The sequence below is a fragment of the Pipistrellus hanaki genome, assembly GCF_964339955.1.
Source record: "Pipistrellus hanaki genome assembly, chromosome: 5".
Classification (NCBI taxonomy): domain Eukaryota; kingdom Metazoa; phylum Chordata; class Mammalia; order Chiroptera; family Vespertilionidae; genus Pipistrellus; species Pipistrellus hanaki.
In genome coordinates this window covers 77,314,577-77,336,570 of record NC_140507.1, presented here as the reverse complement: position 1 = coordinate 77,336,570, position 21,994 = coordinate 77,314,577, and the positions used below count along the sequence as shown (strand labels likewise).

General features: G+C 43.4%; 1 protein-coding gene and 1 long non-coding RNA gene across 2 annotated transcripts in view; one reads left to right on the top strand and one right to left on the bottom strand.

Moving 5' to 3' along the window:
• Positions 1-1,608: 1,608 nt before the first annotated feature.
• LOC311623703 overlaps positions 1,609-21,994 on the bottom strand; it is a 126,589-nt gene continuing 106,203 nt past the window's right edge. The window contains exon 5 of the long non-coding RNA XR_014795189.1: positions 1,609-1,816. This is a non-coding gene — a long non-coding RNA (uncharacterized lncRNA). The remainder of the gene's footprint in view (positions 1,817-21,994) is intronic.
• LOC311623678 (zinc finger protein 791-like) overlaps positions 6,375-21,994 on the top strand; it is a 73,837-nt gene continuing 58,217 nt past the window's right edge. Inside the window, exons 1-2 of the mRNA XM_084886054.1 lie at positions 6,375-6,502; positions 17,428-17,554. Of these exons, the coding sequence (XP_084742180.1) occupies positions 6,500-6,502; positions 17,428-17,554 (130 nt within the window). The 5' untranslated portion in view covers positions 6,375-6,499. The remainder of the gene's footprint in view (positions 6,503-17,427; positions 17,555-21,994) is intronic.

Genomic DNA, 21,994 nt, shown 5'->3' with positions numbered 1-21,994 from the left:
CCATCATGACCAGCAGTGCCTCCACCACCACCCTCTGCCAGTGCTGCATCACCTATGCCCATTATGTTTCATGCTGCCCCCTGGTGGTCAGCGCATGTCACAGCAAGCATTTAGACTCCCAGTTGAACTCCTTCATAGGGGGCAATTTGCATATTTGGCTTTTATGATATAGTATACCCTTTTCACCCAAGAGACTTATTAACTGGACCACCTTTGCTTAACATTTCTTCCTCTCATGTTCCAGTGAATTGCCTCCCACACCCCCAGAAGATCCAGACCTCTAGCCTTCCCTCATCTCCAGATGGCATAGAAGTCTCATTTCTCTGATCACTAGTTGAGTTTCAATTCTTTGTGACATTCCTGCATATATATAAAAAAAATTCTATTTAAAAAGTTTTTGTTTCTTGTTAACCCAAGTTAGTCAGTTAGACAGCCATTAGTGGACCAAGGAAGAAGGGCCAGTACAGAAGGCCACCAGGGTGGAAAAGCCCCAGGTGCCTAGCAAGGAACAATCAATTGGGATGGGACCCTTCCCTCCGGGTGACTTCCTCACCCTGCATATCCACAGAGTTTGGTTCCCCTGACCTTCCTGCATGGAGACAACCTCTATTCCTCAGTATTACTTCAGTTCCAGACCCAGGTAAGCAATAAAATCAGCCTCAGGACCAGCTGCATGGAATAATGAGCCCTTGCCCTGGTGCCTGCCAATCACTCAGTGGCCACCTCAACCCTGAAAGGACACACCTGGGAAACTGCAGAATATTTTGTTGATTTCTTCCCCCGGGACCTCCCCTAAAATCTCCATCCTCACCCTAGCCAGTTTGGCTCAATGGAGGGCTTCGGCCTGTGGACTGGAGAGTCCCAGGCTTGATTCTAGTCAAGGGCACATGCCTGGGTTGTGGGCTCACCCCCCCAGTAGGCAGTGTGCTGGAGGCAGCTAGTCAATGATTCATCATTGGCATTTCCATCTCTCCCTCTTCCTCTGCCTCTCTGAAATCAGTAAAAAAAAAAAAAAAATCTCTACCCTTAAAACCCTTTGGTCTGAGAAACCTCCTGAGAGCACCCTTATCCCTTTTCCTTCACCCTTCCTTGCCCCCTCTCTCACCCCATCGCAGGAATGTTACCATTAGCTTGCTCACTCCCAAGATCCAAGGGACCTTCCTTTACCTCTATAATTTGTTTCCTTAGCCCATCTGTTCTAGGAATTACTTCTTCCATCTCTGTGATTTATCAAATAAATGTTCTCTTACAGTTTGGGATCTTGGCTCCTAATTCTTTCCTAGCTAGAACCCAAGTACCGAGATTGCTGAACTCAGGTTTGGTCTGAGCCTACTGGTCAGACATCTGTTGCTGTTCCCATCGCCTGCAGCAATTGTGTTTAATGTCAATTTAATTCTTAGACCAGCCTAGAATGGTATACGGGAAATTTGTTCCTCCCATACAATGCCAAACTCTTAGAGTCAGGTATATAAGAATAATAATATCACTATAATGTTTTATGAGGATATAAAAGTTTAAGAAAGCCCTAGTGTGGAGACAGTATTTATAATGGCTACAAATTCACATTTACCAAATTTAGTTTGCGTTTTCAACCTTACTCCTCTACAGCAGGGGTCTTCAAACTACGGCCTGCGGGCCACATGCGGCCCGCAGAGGAGTCTGATCCGGCCCGCCAGGTTTTTTGGGCAGTGAGTGCAGCCAAGGTGTTACAGTAGGAATTAGTAGTTCATATAGTCCGGCCCTCCAGCTCTCTGAGGGACCGTGATCTGGCCCCCACTTTAAAAAGTTTGAGTAAAACTTTTTACTCTACAGTATCCTATATAATAAAAGACTAATATGCAAACAGACCAAACAGTGAAACAACCGGTTGCTATGACATGCACTGAACACCAGAGGCAGATGCTCAATGCAGAAGCTTCCCCATGATGGTCAGTGCGTTCCCACAGGGGAAGCGCCACTCAGCCAGAAGCCAGGCTAATAGCTGGTCAGCACAGTGATGGAGGCGGGAGCCTCTCCTGCCTCTGCAGCAGCAATAAAGTCCAACTGCCGGGGAGCAGGCCTAAGCTGTCAGTAGGCCATCCCCCAAGGGTTTCCCAACTGGGAGATGGCACATAGGCTGAGAGGACAACCCCTCCTCCAGTGTACGTATCTCATGCACCGGGCCTTTACTATAAGGAAATACAATTGTCCCTCTACCTTCCTAGGTTCTGAGCTGAAAAAATTCCTATAATAAAAAGACATACTAAGCCTTAGCCAGTTTCGTTGAGTGGAGAGAGCATCAGCCTGGGGACTGAAGGGTCCCAGGTTTCTATATCTCTCTCCCTTTCCCTTCTTATTTGAAATCTACAAAAATATATTTAAAAGCTATAAGACAGCTTTAACCGGTTTGGCTCAAGGATTAGAGTGTCGGCCTACAGACCAAAGGTCCTGGATTTGATTTCAGTCAAGGGCAGGTACCTTGGTTGCAGGCTCTTCCTTGGTGGGCCATCGGCAGGACTCCTGAAGGAGGCAACCAATTGATATCTTTCTCTTGCATCAATGTTCTCTTTCCCTCTTCCTTTCTCTAAGAAGTCAATGGAAAAATAAGAAAAACGTCATTTGGTATGTATTCATTTTGTACTATTGGCACCCCATGACATGCATTGAATCAATGTGCTTCACCCATATATATATATATATATATATATATATATATATATATATATATATATATATATTCTATCTTAACAGAAAAGTGCCTTTTCAGTGACCAGAAGAGGCTTACTCCATTTTTTTGTCAATAAATGTTTTTGTAGTATTTTAACTGCAGATGACATACACTATTATTTTACTCAATAAATATTTGCTGTATGTGTAGGCATACAAAGTGCACTGTAGAGTCCCATGTGAGTTATTTTCATTTGTATCCTTTGCTTATTGTCATTGCATTTGGCTGGGTTTAGCCTATGAATTTTGCATTAAGAAGAGAAGACCTGTGATTGGACAATAAGATCCAGAGTCAGAGATGACCCTGGCTCTGTCAGGTCAACGTGAGGAAGGTTGTGAACTACATTTTGGACAATCTGGTGCCTTTATGGTTCCATGTTAGAAATCAACATGGCATCGCTTCCATGAAACGTGAATGCTGAGGTGAAATAGGATTAGATTGGCTTTGAACCCTCTTCTGTAAAGGAGATGGCCAGAAGCATAGAGCTTTGTGTACATTGGCTTCGAGTTTGTTTTCTCAATCTTTGCCCTGCCAGCCACAAATATCCTCAAAACAGCCAGCCACTGCTTCACTTCTCTTGATGTCGGGTATAGGCTTTACAGATGTTCAGAATTCAACAGTAATGACCCAGCATAGGTTGGCTTTTCCTGCAAGCCCATATGTGTCCAGCAGGCAACAAACGTAGACTGTCATGGTTGGGGCTGTTTTCTGAAGGGTACTGTCTCTTCTCTAGATTGTATTTGCATGAGATCTAATTTGGTAATCATCTTGTCCTGTTGGTTCTACTGCTGACTGTGGTTCAGATCCCACTGTGACAGCTGCAATGGTGCAGTGCCAAGGAGCCCCGTGACAGTTTGTTCTTGTGTCACCCTCTGCAGTGAGGGCTCTGAGCCAGTCCTTCCATGTGAGAATCGGCACTTTCCTCACTTCAGGCAGCCTCTGGATGATTGCTGTCACTCAGAGCTGAACCTAATCTCTCAATGTTTTCAGTTATCTTTGTATGTGATTAAAATTATATGCATTTTTAAAAATGTATTTTGATTGATTTTTTTTTTTTGCCTTGATTCATTGTGGTCATGGAGTAGCTCTGTGTGATTGATGGACATGTGTGATCTTTTCTTTGCTACCAGGTATGTCTAGGGCTGGCAGGAAGTGTAAGGCCTGCAACTCCTCTGGGACAGCTTTTGCCTGTCTTGTTATCTAAATACTGAAATATTTTCTTTTATTGAATAGGGTAATATGCAAATTAACCTTCACTCCATCACAAAGATGATGGCACCCATCGCTTCAAGATGGCGGTGCCCAGTCCTCTCAGCCCCACTGAGAGCAGACAGTGTGAGCGGCCTTGTGGACTGCTTGCTTCATCACTGCAGCGAAGAGGCAAGTGTTCCATGCCCCGCTGTGGATGGGCCTCTGGCCAGGCTGGGGGCCGGAACGCTTGTGTCACGGAGAGCCTCTGGGCCGCGGGCACAGAGAGCCAGGCCCCACAGAAAGCTACTGGAGCACAGATTTGTGCGCAGAGTGACTAGTATATATATAATTTCTAAGCATTTACTCCTTGAAAAGTTATCTCTTTTATGAGTCAATGGAAGTTCATAAATTAGGAATATTGTCAAAGCATACAATCCAAGCCAGAAAACAGAGCTAGAGTCTCTCTTCCAAAGAAGCTGTTCTTAGTGATAGAGTATGACTTTCTTTTACTGTTTATTTTTAAGTATACTTTTATTGATTTCGGAGAGAAATCAATAAAGGGAGGGTGAGAGAGATAGAAACATCAATGATGACAGAGAATCGTTGATCAGCTGCCTCCTGCACACCCACTATTGGGGATCAAGCTTGCAACCTGGATATGTGCCCTTAACCGGACTCTTACCAGCAGGAAAATGCTCTATCTACTAACCCAAACCAGCTAGAACTCTCTTTTACTTTTAAATTATAAATATATATATATTTAGATGAGAGAGAAACATCAATCAGTTGCCTCCTGTACACCCCCTACTGGGGATATGCGTGCAACCAAAGTATATGACCTTGAACAGAATTAAACCTGGGACCTTTCAGTCCACAGGCCAACACTCTATCCACTAAGCCAAACCAGTTACGGCTATACACACACACACACACACACACAAACACACACACACACACACACACACACACACACACACACACACATATATATATATATATATATATATATATATATATATATATATATATATGATATCTTGAGAAAGACAGAGAAACATCAATCTGTTCTATTTATTTCTACATTCATTGGCTGATTTTTGTGTGTGACTTGGGATTTAACCTGCTATCTTGGCACATTGGGATGATGCTCTAATCATCTGAGCTTTGCGGCAAGGTTGAAAAACAGCGTGGTGATCCACTGCATGACATTCTGGCAAAGACGAAGGTTTGGTTTTGCTGGTGTCCCTCAGTGGTTGAGTGTCCACCTATGAAGCAGGAGGTCATTGTTCTATTTCCAGTCATGACACACACCTGGTTTGCAGACTTGATCCCCAGTAGGGGGCGTGCAGGAGGCAGCCAATTAATGATTCTCGTCATTGATGTTTTTATTTCTCGCTTTCCCTTTCTCTCTGAAGCCAATAAAAAATACTTAAGAAAAGAAAAAAGGGAAAGATTTAGAGGAAGCTCTAACAAATCCTGTATAAACAGCCCCCACAATTGTGTTCCTTTGGAGCAATGGAGAGTTCTCAGTCATGGTGTGTGCCGCGCCAGCACAGCCAAGGGTTCGACCAGCCTGAGCGGGCGTGATGAAGGATGGAGAAAAAGACAAGAGGATAGCTGGGTCTAGGAGGGTCTTCTGTGCCTGGTGAAAAGTCACCCTGGGGACAAAGCCCCACCCTACAATTGACTGCCCATTGCTGGACACCTGGCCTTCCACCCTGGTGACCTCTGTACCTGGCCCGTCTCCCTGCTCTGCATGGGTGTGTGCAACTGCCCACAAGATAACCACAAGTAAGGGGTGGCTCATGACCTCAGAGGACCGTGACTGAATCACCAGTGGGAACAAATTTTTCACGTGAAAAACATTTGCTAGCCGGGACCGGTTTGGTTCAGTGGATAGAGCGTCAGCCTGCGGACTGAGGGGTCCCCGGTTTGATTCCGGTCAAGGGCATGTACCTTGGTTGCAGGCACATCCCCAGTAGGGGGTGTGCAAGAGGCGGCTGATCGATGATTCTCACTCATCGATGTTTCAAACTCTATCCCTCTCTCTTCCTCTCTGTGAAAAATCAATAAAATATATATTTTTTTAAAAAACATTTGCTAAAGGTAACCATTCTAAATACACAGAAGTCACTTTTCGCGCTGCACATGATGGCCTGTTTCTGGTTCCAATGCTCTTCCTGGGAATCTGGCTGTAGTTCTGGAAGGATCCCACCCTAAGGCATCCCTGGTCCCCGAGCCTGTGCACCTTTTTGGCAAATGCACACGTTTGCCAACAAAGATCACAATGGAGCCAGATTCATCAGGTGCCTTTTCAGGGTGTGTGTTTGCAAGGAGGGACCACTGTTCCATGGGGACTCTCAGTGCTTCCTCTCTGCATTGGGCTCAGGCCTGTGCAGCTCAGGCGCTAGGGGGCGATGTGCAAAGTGTGCGTCCTGTGCGTAGCGGTGGGAGCGGGTGGGTGGGGCCCGGCTCTGCTTCCACCCTGTTGTTCCCTTCGCTTCAGCTACACCGGGATCGCCTCTCCCTCGCTCCGTCCTCCTCTGTGGGCTGCGGTCTGTGAGGCGGTGGGGCCGCAGGGGACTCGGGCCGGGAACGGACATGGTGAGTGGCGGCCGGGCGCGGAGGCGGCAGGAGGGCGGGGAGCCCCGGGGACCGTCTGTCCGCGGGCAGGTCCGGGCTGCGGACCCCAGGCGCCCGGGCTCCGCGGAGGCTGCAGGCCCCTCGGGCTCGCAGGGGGCCCCGCCGGGACCCGGGTCCAGGGTGTCCCCGCGGCGGGGCCTGGGGCTGCGGAGCGAGTCCGAGCGGCTCCGCGCCCACAGCCCGGGCTCCGCAGTGGGTGCGGGGCCGCGTGGAGGGTCCGGGGGGACATGGGGCTCGGCCTCCGCGGTCCGTGCACGGGGGGAGCTGTGGTCTGTGGCCTGTCCCTCCTTTCCCCCCAGAGGGACCGTGTTCTCCTGGGTGTGATGTGTGTGGAGCAGGCTCTCCAGTCCCCCCGTCCCCCAGGCCCTGCTCTGCAGCCAATGCCTGCATTCCCAGCCTCTCCCCTGACCCTGAACCCCGTGTTCCCTCCTCTGAGTCACAGCATCGTTATCAGCGGTTTGTTTTGTGGTGCTTTTCAAACGGTTAAAATAAGATTCAGCTGAGCAAGTGGAAGGTCTAACGGGCTTGATTCCCTTCCACAAATCCGGCCGCATCCCATCTGGCAAATAGCACCTGAGGGCTGTTCAAGTGACGTGTACAATAGGCAGGAAGGAGGCGTCTTTAAGAGGTTAGAGTAGTGTCTCAGGCGGGGTCCCCGTTCCTTAGGGCTGTGGTCAGCAAACCGCGGCTCGCGAGCCACATGCAGTCCTTTGGCCCCTTGTCTGTGGCTCTTCCACAAACTACCACGGCCTGGGCGAATCTATTTTGAAGAAGTGGCGTTAGAAGAAGTTTAAGTTTAAAAAAAATATTAGCTCTCAAAAGAAATTTCAAACGTTGTACTGTTGATATTTGGCTCTGTTGACTAATGAGTTTGCCACCGCTGCTAGGGGAAGGAACAGCAGGAGTCTCTTAAACGGATCAGTGTTGAACAGCAGGTTGCTGGGTGACTGGGTTAGAATGTTACTCCTGGGAGAGGTGGAACTGCAGTTACAGGCATGCACCCCTGAGCCTGGGAGTCCATCTTGAGGCAGTTTTGTTGTTTTCAGTTCTTACACACACCTGCATGGTGTAGCCTGCTACACACCTAGGCCAAACGGGGTAGCCTGTGGGTCCTAGGCAGCAAATCCGTGCAACATGCTACTGTACTGAGTATTGTAGGCCAGTGTTTCCCAAACTTTTGACATATGTGTACCCGTTCTATAATTTTTGTAACGCTGAGTACCTGTCGTACTCATGAGAACATAGAATTAGGTGCAGCTAAGCACGGTGCAGTGCATATCCCCACCAAACTCCGGTGCAACGCGTACCCCCACCAGACTCTTCCCGTACCCCTGGGGGTACGCGTACCACACTTTGGGAAACACTGCTGTAGGCAATTGTAGTGCAGTGGTAGTGAGCATTTATGAGAAGGTGCAGTAAAAATGTGGTGGCAAGATAGAAAATGGTGCATCCGTGTGGGCTCTGACCCTGAATGGGCTACAGGACTGGAGGCTGCTCTGCAGGAGTCGGTGGTCGGTGAGTGAATATGAAGGCCTAGGACGCTCCTGTGCACGACTGTAGACTGTATCACACTGCGCACTGAGGCCAGGAAATGTACAAACACAGATCCACCAAGCCCAGGGGGCAATGATGCGATCAAAAGGCTCAGTCAGCACAAGGCCTCTGAGGCTGTGCCCGCATAAACCAGCTCACTGCTTCACTGCAGTTTTCTTTCACTCAGTAGAAAGCTCACATGGATACAGAGGACAGTATAGCAAATCCATGAACCAGCTCACCATCATTAGGTTTCTGTGTAGTGACCGTTAAGTGTATGTGCTGGGCTTTCACAGGACTGGCCGCACAGGCAGCTTGCTTACACCAGTGTCATCATAAACATCTGAGCAATGCATCTCCCTGTGACACTGTGATGGGTATGGCGTCACTAGGTGATTGCAGTGTTTCAAATCCACTGTAATCTTTTTGTTTTATAGGAGGGATTTTATTCTTCATTAAATTACAATCGACATACATTTTATTTGTTTAGGCCAGGGTGTACAGCATAATGATTTGATGTTTATATGTATTATGAAGTGATCATCACAATAAGTCTAGTTATCATCTGTCATCATACAGACTTACAGAATACTTTTTCTTGTTTTGAGAACTTTTAAGATTTATTCTTAGCAACTTTCACATCTGAAATATGGTATTGCTAACTGCAGTCTCCATGCTGTAAGCTGCGTTTCCATGACTTATTTTATAACTGGATGTTTGTGCCTTTTGATACCCTTCATCCATTTGACCCCACCTCACCTCGTACACCTCTCCTGCAACCTCTAGCAACCATCAATCTGTGCTCTATCTATGGAGTTGTTTAAAAAAAAAAATTCCACAGATAAGTGAGAACACATGGTATTTTTCTTTTTCTGATTTATTTCATAAAGCATCCTGCCCTCAAGGTTCATGAACGTGTTGTTACAAGTGGCAGAATTTCTTTTTCTGATGGCTGAACAATACAGTAATAGTCCTTTGTGTGTGCGTGCACCTTTTTCTTTAAAAAAGTTTTTATTTTTCATTGGTTTTTGGAGACAGTGGAAGAGAAAGGGAAAGACAGAGAGAAATATCGATGTGAGAGAAACACATCACTGGTGGCTCCTGCATGTACCCCCACCATGGCTCAGGCCAGCGAGGGGCAGTTGCATCCAAGGTACGTGTCCTTGACCGGAATCAAACTTGAGACCCTTTAGTCCAGAGGTCAACACTCTATTCACTGAGCAAAACTGGCTAGTATTTAAAGTTGTGTTTTTTCCAATAAGTTGACAAAATATATTAGTTTCTGGTGTCACCATAAAGACTAGTCATGTACATAACTTACAAAGTCTAATACCCATCAGGTACCACACATAGTTTAATAGAATATTATTGACTACTAGAAGACCGGTGCATGACTTTTTTGCACGGGGGTGGGGGTGGGGAGGGTTCCCATGATCCTCCTGCAGTGTGTTAAGTTTTGCTTTTGATGATGTGACTTTATACAACTGATTCATTGTGCGCCCGTTGTTCCCTTTTTTAATAGAACAGACTCAAAATTTGAATTATTTATTATTTTCCCACTAGAGGCCCGCTATACGAAATTTGTGCAGGGGTGGGGGTAGTCCCTCAGCCCGGCCTGCAGCCTCTTGCAATCTGGGGTCACTGGCTCCTAACCGCTTGCCTGCCTGCCTGCCTGATTGTCCCTAACTACTCTGCTTGCCTGCCTCATCACACCTAATCACTCACCTGCCTGCCTGATCACCCCTAACCACTCTACTTGCCTGCCTGATCATCTCTAACCCCTCTGCCTGCCTGCCTGATCACCCCTAATTACTCGTTCTGCCTGCCTGATTGCCCCTAACATTTCTGTCTGCCTGCCTCATCTCCCCTAACCCCCTTTGCTTGCCTGTCTGATCACCCCTAACTGTAGGAATCTCTTTCACGACCCACGTGGAAAGAGTTCCAATTCAGGGTTCGGGTTCTGGAGAAGGGCTGCACACAAATGAAAAGACTTAAGACTTGAAGAAATTCAATTTGGCGATATGGGGGGCCAGGCGGTAGTCCAATTCTACTGGGAGAATTACTCCTGCTCTGACCCTGCCATCCCACCCACTTTTTTTTTTTTAAATAAATCTTTATTGTTCAGATTATTACAAAAGTTCCTCATCCCCCCCCCCTTCATTGCTCCCCTCCACCAGGTTCCCACCCCACCCTCTGCCCTTTCCCCACCCCCATTGTCCTCATCCATAGGTGCACAGTTTATGTTCAGTCTCTTCTCGCGCCCCCCTCTCCTCTTTTTCCCGAGAATTGTCAGTCCACTCCCCTTCCGTACCTCTGATTCTGTTATATTCACCAGTTAATATTGTCCATCAGGTTTTTTTAATTCCCTTGGTTTTTAGATTCACTTGTTGATAGTTACATATTTGTTGTTCATAATTTTTATCTTTATTTTCTTCCTCTTCCTAAAGATCCCCCTTCAGCAATTCATATAATTATGGTTTGGCGGTGATGAACTCCTTTAGCTTTTTTTTTTTTTTGTAAAGCTCTTTACCTGGCCTTCGATTCTGAGTGATAGCTTTGCTGGGAAAAGTATTTTTGGCTGTAGGTTCTTGCTATTCATCACCTTGAATATTTCTTCCCATTCCCGTCTGGCCTGCATGGTTTTTGTTGAGAAATCAGCTGACAATCGTATGGGTGCTCCTTTATAGGTAACTACCTGCTTTTCTCTTGCTGCTTTTAATATTCTCTCTTTGTCTTTTGCTCTTGGAATTTTAATTATGTTGTGTCTTGGTGTGGTCCTCTTTGGATTCCTTTTGTTTGGGGTTCTGTGCACTTCCCTGGATTTGTAAGTCTAATTCTTTCACCAGGTGGGGGAAGTTTTCTGTCACTATTTCTTTCAGTATGTTTTCGATATCTTGCTCTCTTTCATCTTCTGGGACCCCATAATTCTGATGTTGGTTCACTTGAAGTTGTCCCAGAGGTTTCTTACATTATCTTCAACTTTCTGGATTCTCTTGTCTTCTTGCTTCTGCGGAGGAGTGTCTTCTGACTCTTTATGTTCCAAATCTTTGACTTGATTCTTGCGATCTTCCATTCTGTTTTTAGGACTCTGTATAATATTTTTTATTTCTGACAGTGTATTCTTTATTTCTAGTTGATCCCTTATTATTATTTGTTGATCCCTTATTATTTCTGGTTGATCCCTTTTCATATCCTCATAGGTCTCATTTATTTTATCGGCTTTTTCTAGGAAATTCTTGAAAAACCTTATAAGTGTGGTTTTGAACTCTATATCCAGCTGCTTTTTGTCCTCCATTTCTTTTGTTTGTGATCTGTTTCCTTGTTTTGGCATTTTCACAGCTTCCCTGAGTTGGTAGCCTTAAAAGTCTCTGTGTACAGCTTGGATGGGGCAGAATTTCAGGGTGGAGCCTACAGCCTTGGCTTCCGTTCTCCCCGCCTTATGAGGTTCCTGAGTCTCAGTGTTCCTCAGTGTCCTTCGGTACTCGCTGCAAGCACCTCTGAGAGAAAGGTGCCATCGAGTTTCGCCCACTACCAAACAGTCTAGGCTCTCCCCCAATGAGCCCGGAGCTGGGGTTCAGTTCAGTTGGAAGTGCAGTTCGAAGTGGGGTTAAGAGCAGTCCGGAGCTTATGTCTCCTTCCAGCTAGGACAATCCAGTGGCACAGTCAACAGTCCATTTTTGTTTTTTTAAAATATATTTTATTGATTTTTCACAGAGAGGAAGGGAGAGGGATAGAGAGCTAGAAACATCGATGAGAGATACATCGACCAGCTGCCTCCTGCACACTCCCCACCGGGGATGTACCTACAACTAATGTATATGCCCTTGACCGGAATTGAACCTCGGACCTTTTAGTCCACAGACCAACGCTCTATCCACTGAGCCAAACCGGTTTCGGCAACAGTCCGTATTTTAATGGGGATTGCATTGAACCTACAGATTGCTTTGGGTAGTATGGATATTTTGATGATGTTGATTCTACCAATCCATGAACACGGTATGTTCTTCCATCTGTTTATGTCTTCCTCTGTTCTTCAAGATGGCATGGTCTCTGTGCCGCTGGTGTCTTCCCTGGAGTGTTTGTGGCAGCCTCGGGGTTTTGCCACCAAAGACTGCCCAGATTGGCAGCCCCTTGGAGGACCTGCAGTGTCTAACTGTCCCTATTTCACTCACACACACACCTACTCAGGTCCACACACTGCTGTATCGCTCCTTCACTCACTCACACACCCTCCCTACCTTCCTGCCTGTCGCCATTTTTTGAAAAAATATTTTTAACTTATTGGAATGACATTGGCTAGGAAACTTACATAAGATTCAAGTGTACAATTGTGTAATACATCATGTGTACATTGTATTGTGTGTTCCCCACCCAAAGTCTCCTTCCATTACCATTTAATCCTCCCTTTTACCCCCTTTTACCTCCTGACACTCCCCTTTCCTTGTGGTATCCCATGCTGTTGTCTAAGAGTTTGTTTGTATTGCAACCCTCTGCCCCTCAGACAGCTGTCAGTCTGTTCTATGTATCTGAGTCTCTATAGACTTTGTTAGTTTCTCTTTGTTACATTCCAAATATAAATGAAATCATGTGATACGTGCTTTTCTTACTAGTTTTCTTCACTTACCATAATACTCTCTAGGTCTGTTCCTGCTGTCATGGAGGATTAGATTTCCTTCATTTTTATGGCTGAGTTTAATTGAGTTTGACCACAGCTTTTATTCACTCACCTACTGAAGCACACTTGTGTTTCTTTCAAATCTGCAATGAACACAGGGGTTCATTGTAGTATTATTTTCCTTTGCTTTAGGATTTTAATTTAATATATATATATATATATATATATATATATATATATATATATATATATATATATATATATATATATATATTCCCAGAAGTGAATTAGCTAGGTCATTGCCAGGCTGGTGTGACAGATGATTGGATTATTCTGACAAAAAGTTTGCTGTGAAAGAGAGGCTTAAGGTACTGCCTGGCTAAAGGAACCCAGGCATCCTGATTGCCTGCCTTGTTAGGCTTTTATTGTAACAGCAGTTTAAGATAAAGTTTCTCTTTCAGGTAAGTAATTTTGGGAGGAAACTTGTGTTTGTAATATCCTTTAAGAAGCACACCCAAAGATTAAGTACAAGGATTCCAGTAAACACCCAGGTGTCTGCCCAGGCACAGAATTGTTTGGAAAGGTCAAGGAATAATTAGGGCCACCACCTTCAGCGCACCCCTTGGTTGAAATTTCAATAAACAGGGCAGGCAGCCTTCCACACACTTCCCTTTTTTTTTCAGAATGTTCTCTTTACAAACTTTCCAACCGAGTCTCGAGTGCTCCCCAACATCTTCCCCTTTTTTTGTTTTGCTGAATGTACTGGTAGAAGTTAGAGAGAGGCAGCAAACTTTCTGCTTTGGAACATCAGAGTCTGTGAATTGCATTTACTGTTCCATCTCAATTTTACAGGCTCTGAGAATAACAGAAGGAAGAATGGTTAGTTATCTGGAATGTGTGGAGTATGAGTACGCTCCAATAATTGCTTAGCCTTTGCCATCAGCTTCACCATCATTCCCCAGGTTATTCTGGGGGCCATTTGGGTCTGGGGAAGGCATTGTTCAGGGCTGTGGAGTCCGTAGGCCCAAATTCCTAATTTCTGGAAGAGAATTGGTCCCGGGCCATGCCATGGCAGGGTTTAATCTGGCGAGCTGGAATCCACAGTGGTCTTGTGGGGCTAGAAACACACACATATCCTCTCTTCCATGTTAATAATTCATTGGGTCCCACCCAGTGTTTAGTGTCTACATCTCCCACCAGACTTGTGGTTTGTGAGATGGGGTTATTGAGGTCAAGCACTGTTCTATAGAGGATTGAAAATGATCATTCAGAGTAAAAATATTAAGGCTAAAAAATGCTTTAGGTAGTAGTATAGCAGGGTTCTTCAGTCTCATATTCCCCATTTTTTAACTCTTATACCATTCTGGGCACCATGGCCACATTCAATGGTGACCTGCCCTTGCGGATTGTAAGGGATTCCCGTGGAATGCTGGGTGGACAAAGGTCTGCAAAAGGGAGTGAAGCCACGGCTGCTATAAGCAGGCCCATTATCAATTTTTCTTGGTTAATATAGCTAAAATTGAAACAGGTCTTGTTGAATTCATGCAAAGAGCTTAAATGTTACTTATTAAAAATTGCCAATTACTGGATGGACAGGTAGGGAGAGAAATATATAATTTATCAAATTGCTTTAAATATGCTTTCTTATATCTAAAAATAAAAAAGTTTGCCCTAACCAGTTTGGTTCACTGGATAAACCATTGGTCCCGGGTTCTATTCTGGTCAAAGTCTTTTACCTTGGTTGCAGGCACATCCCCAGTGGATGGGGGTGTGCAGGAGGCAGTTGATTGATGTTTCTCTCATCGATGTTCTGGCTCTGTCTCCCTCTACTTTCCTCTCTGTAAAAAAATCAATAAAATATATTAAAAAATAAATAAAAATAAAAAAGTTTTAGAATCAGCTATACTTGCAAATGACATGCAATTTTATACTTTCTGCAAAACACAGTATTCCTGAATAATAGAGCTATAAATGAAAGCATAATGTAATTATTATTTGACAAAGCTTCCCATGTGCAATATTATAAGCAGAAAATTTCCCTTCTTGAGAGAGGAAATAGATACTTGAGGCATTCCAGAGACTATTGGAGTGATCTAAAGCCAATTCTAGGTCAGGAAAAAGTTTCATAAAATTCAAACCCTAGAAGGATTGTCAAATTTATTCTGCCATCTTTGTTGGGTTAATTTCCCAACTTGGCTGGTGGGTGTAGTGGAGGTACAGTCAATTTGCATGTTTCTCTTTTATTTATTTGCATGTTTCTTTATTGAGATCTGCAATGTTTTCCCTTTATTGAGATCTGCAATATTTTCATGGTGAAACTAATTTCACCATGAAAATATTGCAGATCTCAATAAAGGCCCTTGTACATGCCAAGTATTAAATTGTTCCATAAAATCCAGTCCCCAATTATAGTGTCACAATTCTTCCAGAAAGACTTCTTTTGAGTGTGATCTTATGATTTCAATATACCGGTACATGTCTATGTGTCTTAAGAATCAGTATGAAGTAACCCTCAGGTTCATTAGTACAGAACTTTTGTGGTGGGCTAAGTTGCCCTGTCTTGCCTATACCTTAGCTCTGATTCTAACATCTTATCTCCTTGAAATGAGAGAGGCAAAAGAAGGTCAAACTTCATTACTAACAAATAATATAAAAACAAATGATCATTCATACTCCTCCACAAGAATATTTTTATTCACTCAGGTTTATCTGACTGCTTCTAATAATCTGGAGTACTTTAGGACAACATGGCCAAGTACATTTTGTTCTAACTTGAATTTTCACACTTTGCCTGGCCTCTCCTGTTTGGTGATGAGAATAGAAGAGAAAGCTACCAGGCACTTAATTGTATTCACAGTCACTAAAACTTTATACAGACATGACAGAATGTTTCATGGACAGCTGCATCAAATGGTGGTTATAATGGAGACTAGTTTTCTCACAAGGAATGGATGGGCATAAAATAGAAGTATATTAATGTGTTAATATAGAAGTTGTTCAAGGTGTTCTTTACCCTGACCTTAGAGAGCAATGAGGACTTAAAGTGATTACAGTAAAATCATATCAATAAATTTCATGTGTTTTTGAGGAAGTGAGTGTGGTGAATTAATAATCGTCTTCCTACAATCAAGTCATATACTGAATGTTGGGGACCACATGTCTTATGTGAATTTATTATGAATTATGTATATACTAGAGGCCTGGTGCATGAAATTCGTGCATGGGGGTGTGTGTGTCCCTCAGTCCAACCTGCACCCTCTCCCATATGGGACCCCTCAGGGAATGTTCAACTGCCAGGTCTAAACAGGCAGTCGGACATCCCTTTCACAATCCTGGACTGCTGGCTTCCAACTGCTCACCTGCCTGCCTGATTGCCCCTAACTGCTTCTGTCTGCCAGCATGATCACCCCCTAACGACTCCCCTGCCAGCCTGATCAACACCTAACTGCTCTCCTGCCGGCCTGATCATCCCCAACTGCCCTCTCCTGACAGCCCGGTCACCCCCAAATACCCTCCCCTGCATATTCCCTCTTTATTAGTCTGGCCTTTTCACTGTGCGGTAGGGCACTCCTGTGAGTCCAAGTGTTCGCGCCACCTGGGATCAGCTTTCTGGGGGTCACAGCTGCTTGGTGGTTGCTGCGGCTGTGGATATTCAGGTCTCTGATATGATTCAATTTCCCTTCAAGATGGCGAGATTTCCCCGTCCAGGCCGGTAGGTAGCTCCGGGAAGGAACCTAGCCCCGCTGTGGGTGCTTCCCTGTCAGGGGCACCCTGGTCAGTGGCCCCGCAGTTTCTTCTGGTGTTCGGCTGTCTCTTGGCTTGCTGATAAACACTCACAGCACGAGACCCTCAGCTGCTGTCTCTTTCTGCTTCGGGACAAGGTTCAGAATCCGCCTATCTATTCTTCCGCCATTTTGTCTCTCCATATTCCCTCATTATTAGATAGGGTTTTTTTCTTTAACATATTGGACAGCTCTAACTGGTTTGGGACAGTGGATGGAGCATTGGCCTTCAGATTCAAGGGTCCCAGGTTCAATTCCAGTCAAGGCCATGTGCCGTGGTTGGGGGCACATACCCAGTGGGGACCTTGCAGAAGGAAGCTGATTGATATTTCTCTCTCATAGATGTTTCTAGCTCTCTATCCCTTTCCCTTCCTCTCTGTAGAACATCAATAAAATATATTTATAAAAAGAAACATTTAAGATTCCTCTATATCTGCCTGGCTAGTGTGACTCAGTGGCTGAGATCCCAGGCTGGGCTGGGAGGGGATCGCTGTGTGGGTGTGTGCCACTGCCAGCCTGAGACCCCAGGCTGGGGGCATGGGCCCAAACTACCACTTGGTGCTGGAGCGTTCCAAGGGGCTGCAGGAGGGGCAAGAACATCCACAAGTCACTTTGGTGATCCAGGAATGTTCCTGCCCTGCCCCCAGTCACTTGGCACCTGCCCCCATAGGCTCTGAGTGGCCAGGGCGTGTTCTGGGACCCCTGCCACTCAGGGCCTATAGGCCTACAGGCTAGGAGAAGCCTGAGTCCATATGATGTTCCCAGGACCCAGGCCAATCAGTGCCTGCGTATGCAAATTAATTGCCATCTTTGTTGGGTTAATTTGCATACTCGCTCACTCTGATTGGCTGTGGGCATAGCGAAAGTACGGTCAATTACCATTTTTCTCTTTTATTAGTGTAGATCCCCCATACTGTTATAACCATTCTCCTATATGCTTATGTTTGATGTTTTAGGACTCAGTGGCCTTTGAGGATGTTAATGTGGAGTTCACCATGGAGGAGTGGGCTTTCCTGCATCCAATCCAGAAGAAACTCTACACAGATGTGATGCTGGAAACCTTCTGGAACCTGGCATCAGTAGGTAGGTATCACAAGTTATTTTTTTAAAAATATATTTTTGTTGATTTTAGAGAGGAAGGAGAGGGAGAGAACGAGAGAAAAATCAGTGATGGGAGAGAATCACTGATTGGGTATTTCCTGCACAACTCACACTGGGAATCAAGCCTGCAAACTGGTCCTACTGGAAATTGACCTGTGACCTCCCGGTTCATATAGTTCATAGGTTGATGGTCAACCACAGAGCAACTCTGGCCTGCAACAACTTGTTACTTTTACTTACATAGACAATTAGAAAACTAGTGTAGCTTGTTCATTAATGCTGTTTCAAGAATTGAAATATGATAATTACATTGGTAATTAAAGAATACATTGGTAATTAAACTAGTAATGATCACAGCTCATTGTGTCCCTAAAATCTTACCATTTTTTATATTCCTTAACAGTTTATAATGCTTTTTCTAGCATGTATTTTAGAAGAACACTGTGATGACCATGACAAGGAAGATCAGTATGAATATTACAGGAGGAATCTTAGGTGAGTCACATTGACATGACAAAGCATAAAGAGTATCTTCGTGTTTGTTTTTATTAAAGTAGGTTTTTATGTATTTTGTTTATTTATTTATATATTTAATATATTTTTAATGTATTTCATAGAGGGAGAAAGAAAGAAACATCAATGATGAGAGAGAATTATTGATGGCTGCCTCCTGCATGCCCCGCATTCAGAATCATATCCAAAACCTGGGAATGTGCCCTGACCATAAATTGAACTATGGCTGCCTGGTTCAGAGGTCAGTGCTCAACTACTGATCCTTGCTGGTGGTGCAAAAATAATTTATTGATTTTAGTATGTCGTTTTGAGAGTGAGAGATAAATAAATCAATAGAATGCCTACTGCATGCCTGGTACTGGGTTTAATAAGTCTGCAGTTTGGCCATTTCAGGGAATTGAACCAAGAAGCCCTTGGTGCATGGGTCCATCCTAAACCACTGAGTCATATAGGCCTGGTCCACAAAATAATCTTAAAAACAGATAATCCAATTGTGTCAGCTAAGTTTTAAATGTATTGATTTTTAGAAGAATATCATAAAAATGTTTTTTTATGAAATATGATCTAGATGTTTAGTGTATAAAAAACAATTACACTTGGTGCCCTGACTGGTTTGGCTCAGTAGATGGAGAATCAGCTTGTGATCTGAGGGGTTCCGGGTTCGATTCTAGTCAAGAGCATGTACCTTGGTGTGGGCACATCCCCAGTGGGGGGTGTGCAGGAGGCAGCTGATCGATGTTTCTCTCTCATCGATGTTTCTGACTATCCCTCTTCCTTCCTCTCTCTAAAAAATCAATAAAATATATTTAAAAAAATAATTACTTGGAAACAATACACAAAAGTACTATCAATGAATATAAGTGTTTTCATAATATCAATTATCCAGCTTATATCAGAAGTTTTAAGATATACACCTTCAAAAAATAGAATGTTCAGAAATCCCACGCTTTCTTTGAAAATGGTAAAAATATCAGTCATGTTATTAATAAATATTAAATCATTAACAAAGTATTAATATGTTTCTCATTTTTACAACAGTCATATGGTAGAGAAACTCTGTACAAGGAAGGATGGTAGTCAACACAGAGAAAACTTCAGCCAGATTCCATATAATAATGAAACTAAGGAAATTCCTGAAATAACACAACCTAAATCCAGGTTGTGCAGGCAAATCTTCATACGTTATTTATTATTGAGTAACCACCTGAGTTCTCACATTGGACCCAAACTATATCTGTGTCAGGAATATGAAGAAAACTCTTTTAAATGTAAGGAATCTGAGAAAGCTTTCAAGCCTTACCAACATATTCAGAGCCATGAAGATAGCCCCACTGGGAAAACTTTTCACTATTCAACTTTCCTTAGAAATCATGAAAGAATGAATATTGCTGGGAAATCGTATGAGTGTGAGCAATGTGGAAAAAGCTTTAATCGTCTCATTTACTTTAAACTTCACAAAAATACTCATAGTGGAGAGAATCCATATCAAAGTAAGCAATGTGGCAAAGCTTTCAGTTCTCCCAAGTATTCTGAAGAAAATGAAAGAACGCACACTGCAGAAAAGCCCTATCAATGTAAGGAATCTGGAAAAGCTTTCAGTTCCACTTCTCTTAGTAATCAAGAAAGAACACGCACTGGTGAGAAACCTTATGAATGTGGGAATGTCTTCAGTTCGCTCAGCTCTCTTGGAAAACTTAAAAGAAGTTGTGCCGGAAAGAAGCCTCATGAATGTAAGGAATGTGGTAAAACATTCTGTCGTCGCTATTCCCTTATAATTCATCAAAGAGTGCATACTGGGGAAAAACCATATGAATGTAAGCTTTGTGGTAAAGTTTTCTCTTATCCAACTTCCCTCCAAAATCATAAAAGAACTCATACTGGGGAAAAACCTTATGGTTGTAAGCAATGTGGGAAAGCCTTCAGTTGTCCAAAGTATTATCGAGAGCATCAACGAACACAATGTGGAGAAAAGCCCTATGAATGTAAGCAATGTGGGAAAGCCTTCAGTTGTCAAAAATATTATCGAGAGCATCAACAGACACAATGTGGAGAAAAGCCCTATGAATGTAAGCAATGTGGGAAAGCTTTAGGCTATTCCACTGCTCTTCGAAATCATGAAAGAATGCATACTGGGGAGAAACCGTATAAATGTAAGCAATGTGGGAAAGCCTTCCATTGTAGCAACTCTCTTCGAAAACATAAACAATGTCATGACAGAAAGAAGCCTCATGAATGTAAGGAATGTGGTAAAACATTCCACCATCCCTGTTCCCTTAGAAATCATGAAAGAACTCATACTGGGGAAAAACCCTATAGATGTAAGCATTGTGGCAAAGCTTTCTATTTTCTATCTGCACTCCAACGTCATGAAAGAACTCATATTCGGGTAAATCGCTATGAATGTAAGCATTGTGGTAAAGGTTTCTATTATCAGTCTTCTCTCCAACATCATGAAAGAACTCATACTGGGGAAAAGCCCTATAAATGTAAGGTTTGTGGTAAAGGTTTTTATTATTCAACTTCCCTTCATTATCATGAAAGACTGCATACTGGGGAAAAACCTTATCAATGTAAGGAATGTGAAAAAGCCTTCATTTCTCCCAGCTCTCTTGAAAAACATAAAAGAAGTCATGTCGGAAAGAAGCCTCATGAATGTAAGGAATGTGGTAAAACATTTTATGATCCATATTATCTCCGATTTCATGAAAGTATTCATACTGGAGTAAAACGGTATGAATGTAAGTATTGTGATAAAGCTTTCTCTTACCCATCTTCCCTCCAATATCATGAAAGGAGTCGTCATAAGGGAAAACCCTATGAATGTAAGCAATGTGGGAAAGCTTTCTTTGCTTTGGGTGGCCTCCGACGTCATGAAAGAATTCATACTGGGGAAAAACCCTATAAGTGTAAGCAATGTAGCAAAACTTTCTCTAATTTTACTTCCCTCCAACGTCATGAAAGAATTCATACCAGGGAAAAATCCTATGAATGTCAGCATTGTGGTGAAACTTTTAGTTTTTCCAAATCTCTTATAAATCATGAAAAAATGCATACTGTGGAGAAACTCTTTGAATGTAAGCAATGTGGCAAAGCTTTCAGACATTCCAAATACCTTAGAAATCATGAAAAAATTGATACTCTGGAGAAACCATATGAATGTAAGCAATGTGGGAAAGCTTTCAGACATTCCAAATACCTTAGAAATCATGAAAAAATTCATGTTGTGGAGAAACCCTATGAATGTAAGCAATGTGGGAAAGCTTTCAGATGTCCTACATATTTTAGAAATCATGAAAGAATGCATACCGGTGAGAAATCCTATGAATGTAAGCAGTGTGGGAAATTTTTCAGTAATCCCAGTTCTCTTGGAACACACAAAAGGAATCATGATGGAAAGAAGCCTCATGAATGTAAGGAATGTGGTAAAACATTCCTTTATCCCTCCTTCCTTAGAATTCATGAAAGAATGCATACTGGGGAAAAACCCTATGAATGTAACCATTGCGGTAAAGCTTTTTCTTATCCAAGTAACCTCCAATGTCATGAAAGAACTCATAATAAGGAAAAACCCTATGAAGGTAAGCAATGTGAGAAAGCCTTTATTCATCCCAGTTTCCTTGAAATTCACCTAAACACTCATAATGGAGAGAAATCATGATGAATAAAGAATTCACACTGAAAATAAGCCATGTCCTGTCAAGATTGTAGAAAAGCCTTTGACAATCCTTTTTTCCCCCCCTTTATCCTCACCTGCAGGTATTTTTCCATTGAGAGAGTGGAAGTCATAAAAGCAGAGAGCAATATTGATGTGAGAGAAACACCAATTGGTTGCCTCCTGCAAATGCCCAGACATGAAAGCACACACAGTGGAGAAAAGCTCTATGAATGTGGTAGAGCTTTCAGATTCTT